This window comes from Trachemys scripta, chromosome 1, assembly GCF_013100865.1.
Source record: "Trachemys scripta elegans isolate TJP31775 chromosome 1, CAS_Tse_1.0, whole genome shotgun sequence".
In the NCBI taxonomy this organism is placed as follows: Eukaryota; Metazoa; Chordata; order Testudines; family Emydidae; genus Trachemys; species Trachemys scripta.
This window is the reverse complement of record NC_048298.1, coordinates 131176147-131183821: the sequence shown is the minus strand read 5'-3', so window position 1 is coordinate 131183821 and position 7675 is coordinate 131176147. Positions and strand designations below refer to the sequence as shown.

Sequence of the window (7675 nt, the reverse complement as noted above, 5' to 3'; positions counted from 1 at the left end):
AAGTTTGAAAACAGCTCAGGGTGCAGGGAGGAGGTAGCTAGGGGCTGTGTGCAGACAGGGTAGCCCGGAGTGCAGGGAGGACGTACCCATAGGTGCCAACTTTTCCCGGTGCCAGTGGGTGCTGGCCCCCGGCCCTGCCCTGACTCTACCCCTGCCCCGCTCCCATTCCAACCCCTTCCCCAAAGTCCCCGCCCCAACTCCGCCCCCTCCCTGCCCCTATTGGACTCCTTCCCCAAATCCCTGCCTGGCCCCAGCTCTTCCCATAGCGGGCCACGTTTTCCCTCTTCCCCCCTCCCTCCCAGCGCTTGCCACGAAACAACTGTTTTGCGGTGGCAAGCACTGGGAGCTAGGGGGAGAAGCGGGGCTGCGGCGCACTCAGGGGAGGAGGCAGAGTGGAGGTGAGCTGGGGCAGGGGGGTGGGGCGGGGAGCTGCTGGTGGGTGCAGAGCACCCACCAATTTTTCCCTGTGGGTGCTCCAGCCCCGGAGCACCCACGGAGTCGGTGCCTACGGATGTAGCTAGGGGCTGTGTGTGGGTAGGGGGGTAGCTCAGGGTGCAAGGACGGGGGTAGCTAGGGCTGTGTGCAGATGGGGTAGCTCAGGGTGCAAGGAGGGCATAGCCTCAGGATGTAGGGAGAGGGTCATTAGGGGCTGTGTGCTGGGAGGGTTCCCCTGTGGTCCCTGTTCCTGGAGGGGTCTGCTAGCCATGGAGTCGGGTCTCCCCACCTGGGGGGCTCTTACTGGCTGCCTCTGTGGGAGCAAAGGGGACTAGGAGCTGAGGAGCAACTTCAACCCAGGGCAACAGCAGGAGATGAGGGGACGCATGGCACCAGCCAGAGCAGCAGCTGCTGCACTGCCTGGCTCTGGCTTCCCGCCTCTGACCTGGCCAGGGGGTGGGGAGAGGAGTTGGGCTGGGGGTGGGGGAGTGCGGAGCTGACTCCCGGGACTGCTGTGCTCTTGTGCTGCAGTCTGGGATGGGGGCAATGTCCTCCAGGTCCCCAACTGTGCCGATGGGCTCAGGGCTTCTGCCCCACAGGGAGCACCAGGGCTTGGGGCTCTGGGATTTAGCCCCGTGCCTCCCAACTTCAGCCCCGCAGGGGGCGCTAGGGCTTGGGTTCTGGGTTTCAGCTGCGGGGCCCCGCGGACCCCTTGAAAGGGCTCGCGGACCCCCAGGGGACCGTGGACCCCTGGTGGAGAACCACTGTTTTATTGGATTTGCTTCTGTTGGTGAGAGAGTCAAGCTTTCGAGCCCACAGATCACACAGAGGTCTACAGGAGACCTGAAGAAGAGCGCTGGGTGACTTGAAAGCTTGTCTCTGTCACCCACAGAAGTTGGGCCAATAATAGCTATTACCTAACCCACCTCGTCTCTCTAATATCCTGGGACCGACACAGCTACAACTACGCTACGTACAACAGTAGAACAAGAGGCATTTTTCACATGCAGAAGGATTTAGATCTGACTCACAAGGCAAACAAATGTACAGATTCTAATTGTCGGTGAAAGAGATTGTTTTCCTTATAAATCAGATATATGGTGAATAATGTACAGTTTATACTTTGGAGTGAAAACACTTTGCATAGGAAAGAAGGGTGTGACCCTTGCTTGGTAACTTGGAGTTATTTTTAGCTAGGTTGGAGGGAAAAAGAGGTTTTATGCATCTGTAAATTCGGAGAGATTCTTGCCTAAGTGATTAACAATACTCTCATTAGCCATTTTAGTTTCTATTCTTGAGGAGAGGAATTCCCGACCTTGGCTAATCTCTGAGTCCTTAGACAAAGTGTCTCACCTGCTGTGAACCATTTTCTTATTGTCTTTTCTTAGCTGGATAATATTTTGGGATAAACAGAGGTGGAGAAAAAAGAACAGGAGTACCTGTGGCATCTTAGAGACTAACAAATTTATTCCAGCAGTAATCTGTACTTATTAATCATTCAAGGCATATCTGTTCTATATATCCCTTAAACCAGGATAGAGAATGGATGCTGATGGAATAATGATAACAGCGTAAATGGTCATTAACCTGAATGAGGGCTACATTTGCATCCACTTTACAAGCTGGTTAATGGAGGAGTGGGACACAGATGCCCATTTGTAGATATGGCAGAGGGTTCACTGTTCTGTAACAGTACCTCCTAATGGGCCTGACAAATTCACTCACACATTGCTGGTGTAGTATTTATCCATAAATGATGTCACGTGAGGTCTCTAATCATTGTGAGATGTCTGTGTGGATGATATTAAAGGAGATGTGTAAATGGACTGAATATATGTTTTAAAGTCTGTGTCCAAGGCAGAGCTGACAAACGAGTTTTGAGTGACACAAAGGATGTCTGCCAGGTAGATTAAGCATTGTATCCCAACACAATGGAAGCCCCATTTACATAGGGAGTCAACAGGAAAGGAGCACAGGCCATGGGGGTTAGCCTGGCCATGCACAAAGACTGTGAACTCTGGGGATTTAAGAAGAAGGCAAGGAGACATCCCTTTATCCTGCACTTGAGGAATTAAATGGACAATGAGTTTACATTCATGAAAACAGGATCTCAGTTAGGCTCGGTTGAAATGCTGCAAAAGACATTTGGGGTGAGATAACCTTCTGTAGATAAACTGTTAGCCTGCTAAATGAAGTTTAATCTCTAGAAACCATGTTATGATTTTATTTTATATATAACTTTTCAGTTTCCATTATCCTTAAATCTTAATCTTTGATAAGAAATGCATGATTGTCCTGGAGGAAGCTGGCGCTTTGTGTGGTGAGTGGTTTGATAATGGTTTCTATGAATATCAGGACTCATAGAAACCATCATCAAACCATTCACCACACAAGGGGTCAACTTCCTCCAGGACGCAACCTACTTCCTCCAGAAACTCTGCAACACTAACAACCTTCCTCAGATCACCATCCTTATCACGATGGATGTTGTCACCTGCCTCTACACCAACATCCCTCACAATGATGGCACTGCTTGCCTGCTTCAAATATCTATAGACAATGGACAATGCTCAAATATCCACCCAAACACATCACCAAACTCATCCATTTCATGCTCGTCCATAACAATTTCACATTCAACAACAAAGACTTTGTCCAAACCATGGGAACAGCCATAGGTACTAGGATGGCTCCCCAATATGCCAACTTCTTCGTGAGCGACCATGAGGAAGAATTTCTGGCCAAGTGCAGCATAAAACCAGTGATATACCTGAGATACATTGATTTTTATTTCATCTTCTGGATGGACGACCTAAATTCCCTCATAGATTTCCACCCCAACTTCAACCACCATCATCAATCCATCTTCTCTGTAGAACACTCCCACACCATCAACTTCCTGGACACCATGATCAGCTTCAATAATGGAACCCTACAAACAACTACGTATGAGAAACCCATGGATCACCATGCTTACCTTCACAGATCCAGCAACCATCCCAAACACACCAAGAAATCTGTTGCCTACAGCCAGGCACTCAGATGCCACAGCATATGCTCCAAAGAGAAAGTCCAGGATATACACCTTAATGCACTTAAAAACTTTACCTTCACCTTTACCAATATGGACACTGCACCAGAGAAGTAGATTGCATCATGGAATGGGGCACCCAAATACCTCGAGAGAACCTACTTCAATACAGGAAAAAAAATACCCTCCAACTATACGTCCTAGTTGACATCAACCATGTCACTCTGGAACCCATACAGGGTATCATTAAACAATGACAACGCATACTTGATGGGGACCACATCCTGAAAGAAATCTTTCCTGAACCCCCTCTTCTGGCCTTCAAACAACCCCCCAAACTCACCAAGTTCATCATCAAAAGCAAACTCGTCACAGACCAGGACACACCAACTGAAAGCAGCAACAGACCCTGCCATAACAACAGATGCAAAACCTATAGACATACCGCCACTGCTGTGATGATCAATGCCCCCTTTCCCCTGCAACACACCTTTCAAGATGCATGAGTCCTACATGTGCCTATAACAACATGTGGTATACCTCATCCAGTCCAGTAAATGCCCCAGTAACAAGTATGTGGGTGAAATGAGACAATCGCTATGCTTTTGAATAAACTCGCCCAGAAAAATCATAAGACAGAAACACCATATCACCTATGGTGAACACTTTTCACAAAGTGATCGCTCCATATCTGACCTATCAGTCCTCATCCACAAAGGAAACCTGCAGAACACTTTCAATAGACGAGCCTGGGAGCTTAAATTGATAACTTTTCTAGAAACTAAAAATCATGGACTGGGTAGAGACACTGGATTTATGGCTTATTACAACAATCTGTAACCTACTATCCCCTTCTTTTTTTGTCCTAGGACTGCAGAGGTATAACTGGCCACTTCACCTTGAATGGGCTCTTAGAAAGAATATGTGTTAACTACTTATTCTAAACAATCTATTCCACCTTGTATTTAGCTGTGACACGCAGAGTAACATTCCCAGACCTGAAGAAGAGCTCTGTGAAAGCTTGTCTCTCTCACCACCCGCCTTGTCTCTCTAATAATAATAATTAAAAAAATACCACTCATAAACATCTACAGCCCCTTTCCATGACATTATCTTAAAAGGCAAGATGAACATCCAAAGGGGAGACAAATGTGGGTCTGTTGCTCAATTTATAAAGCATGTTAGTGATGTCAACAAATCTGACAAAATACTCAGTGTTCTGAGAGTGGCCAAACAATAAGAGATGGAAGGGCATATCGGCAACTTGCCAGGATCTTGAGGCTGTGACTTCTCTTTGGTGGATGAAAAGAAGCTACTTTTTTTTTTTTTTCACTTGTAGTTAAACCCTACTGTGGGTCAACTTGCTTCTTGTCTGCAAGAATATGTCTCTGGACTTGGCCGATTGACTGCACTTTGGGGCCTACTGAGCAAGAGGATGGTTTCGTATGCTTGTCCTAGAGCTATATTCTCTGGTTTTAATATTATGGACATTTATAATCACATTTGGTTCAATCAGGTTAGTAGCATGATTTCAAGACGATTGTTTTGTTTGTTCGTCTTTGGTGGGTTTTTTCATTGTTCCAGAAACATCTGATTTTGATGGTTAACTAAAGGGCTTTGTAAACAAATATGCTTTACTCTGTGCCTTACAACACACCATGTTTCAGTTAACCAGTTGCCGCCTTTAAAAAAATCAAAACAAAACTATAGTATTTTTTCCTTCTTTTCCACCCTGGCATTCAGGCCTGTATCTCACTGCTACATTCATGTGTGAGGAACACAAGGGAAATCATTGACACTTCCCCCTCATACTGTTTTCTGTAACGTTGACCTCACTGTGTGATGGGCTTTCAAATTAGCCACTGTTCACATTTTTGGAACCTAACTGATGTGTTCAGCCCATAATATAATTACTCCAGGCTATGGGACTCAATAGTGGGTTTTACTCTGAAAAGTGACTCTGTAAAGATGTCACTGGTTTGTCACTATGTATTTGTGCACAGTTTACAAGAAAAAAAAAAGATGTTTATCTAGCTGCCAGCCCTGCAACATTCAAACAGGAATCTGACTCTCAAGTTGGGCACACATCACGTGCACTACAGTGTCTGCATTGGGAACTTAGTTAATAATTCTGTTGATGATGTGTGAGCTGGAACAGGTTCTGGTAATGATCTCATGGCTCTGCAGCTCTTATAAAGTAGTTGTGTTCAGTCGGGAAGCAAACAGAACTGTCAGTACTGGAAGGCTGCTGCCTAGGAGATGGTGTGTAAGAAGGCGCAATTTTTACATACCCGTTTCCTAGAAGAATCATACTTTAAGCATGTGTCCTTGGAACAAGAGGTGAGATTCTAGGCTGTGCCTCTAGAGGTGCCGCACAGAACTGGCAGCCAAGGTGTGCGTGGTGCTCATGTGGCTTTAAGCCAGCTCTCCATGCTCTTGATCTTGGGCTGCTCCAGGGGCTGGAGTGTCCCCCAGTGTAACTTAGTCAACAGTCTTCCTGGGTTATGGGCTGCAGTACTGCTCAGAATCACCACAGCACTGTGTTGTGTCCCTACCTCTGGCATGTCCCTCCCCATCTTCAGCATGCTCCCTATGCCAAGGATTGTGAGGTGGTCTTTGGAAGGCAGACCGTAAGGCAGTGTCTGTACCCAGGGAATCCTTCCCCAGCTGCAGCTGGGGGTTTTAGGGCCCCTTCATGCTGCTCCATTCCTTTTCCTCAGCGTAAAGGGTCTGAAGCAGGGTAGAAGAGCTCAGCCTAGGTGTTTTACTCCTCAAGTTGTCAGTCACAAAAATTGACATTCTGTGTGTTATTTACTGAATGTCCATACAATATCCCCCCAATCGAATGTAACACAGATGAACATGGTTGCAGTGAAAATCTTGCATAATGCTGATTTGGAGCATCATCGAAGGAAAAAGTAGCTTGCTCATAATGCATTTCAAAATTGGCAACTATCATGGAGATCCTCTCTGTGTCCCATTGTTATGTCCACCAGCTCCTGCAGTTCCAGGTCCAGAAAGATAGAAGACACAGGTAAACATAAAAATGGTTCTACCTAGCTATCTATTCCCCCCTCATCACAGCACTTGCATCTTAACTGTACCTCTCCAAGAGAAGGCTCCTTCTTGGACTGTCAAATGGACCACATTTTCATAATGCAGCAAAAACAATCAGGAATTTTTGTTTAAATTCCACCTGTCATCTACTCCAATACCAAACACCATATACAATATTCCATTCAGTGAACAGGAGTAGATAATGACACATGCTAGGTGCTTTGTATGAAATCAATTAAAAATGCATTTAAGTGTTCCCTAAAAGCAATAGCTATGTTATAAAACCGACAACCCTGTACAGTACTGTGTAGTTTAGAATATACTTAATAGTTTTTGCTAATAAAAATCATCTGGCGATAGCTGTATGATTAAAAATGTATGATACAATGGGTGCTAGCATCATGTAACATTAATATTACATACAAAATCTACCGGAATGCAGTGTTAAGGGCTCTAAATCTAGGAAATTCAGCTGCTAAAGTTTCATATACAATTTTAATTTGATTTGTGCGTGCATGTTTTGATACTCTCCTTATGGGTCACATACTCTTTCTCTGTTAAAAGAATAGAAAATATTGTCATTTTTCCTGCACAGATGTATATAATAATATAAATATAATAATTGTGATGATAATTTATTGTGACAAAACATAACACTTAATATAATCTGTGTTGTCCCTGGATATGTAGCACACACATTTAAAAAGAGATCATTTCCTTTGGCCACAGGTGCATTGAGGGATAGTCCTTCATTACCTATATGGAGTTAAGTTAACATACTGTAATCTCTCATCATATGTTGATAAAATTAACAAATTTGTATTTCCAATGAGACACCATCTCAAATTGTCATAAAAAATTGAAACTGTTACTTCCACAGTGTGTTGGCTGGGATTTCTATAAACATTGTAAAACTTCCCTTATAATCCTTGGGCTATTTGCTGTGGCTCAAATTTGTTCTTGAAGAGATTTGAAAGATAAAACAATATTTCCAACAGAAATCCAACAGAACTCCTGTGTGGCTGTGTTTGTCAGCAGTAATATGTGCTCATTAGCCAAGTGGACATCCTCAGCACAGCTCCTCAGCGGGCAAAGCAAGGAGAGTCCAAGGAGAAACATCAGGAAGGCTGCAAGACATCAAGAGTTGAGAAG

General features: G+C 44.8%; 1 protein-coding gene across 3 annotated transcripts in view; it reads right to left on the bottom strand.

The window, feature by feature from the left end:
* Positions 1 to 7141: 7141 nt before the first annotated feature.
* TSPAN11 (tetraspanin 11) overlaps positions 7142 to 7675 on the bottom strand; it is a 191439-nt gene continuing 190905 nt past the window's right edge. For all 3 annotated transcript variants that reach the window (XM_034785256.1, XM_034785247.1, XM_034785238.1), the window contains one exon: positions 7142 to 7650. In XM_034785256.1, the coding sequence (XP_034641147.1) occupies positions 7593 to 7650 (58 nt within the window). In that variant the 3' untranslated portion in view covers positions 7142 to 7592. The remainder of the gene's footprint in view (positions 7651 to 7675) is intronic.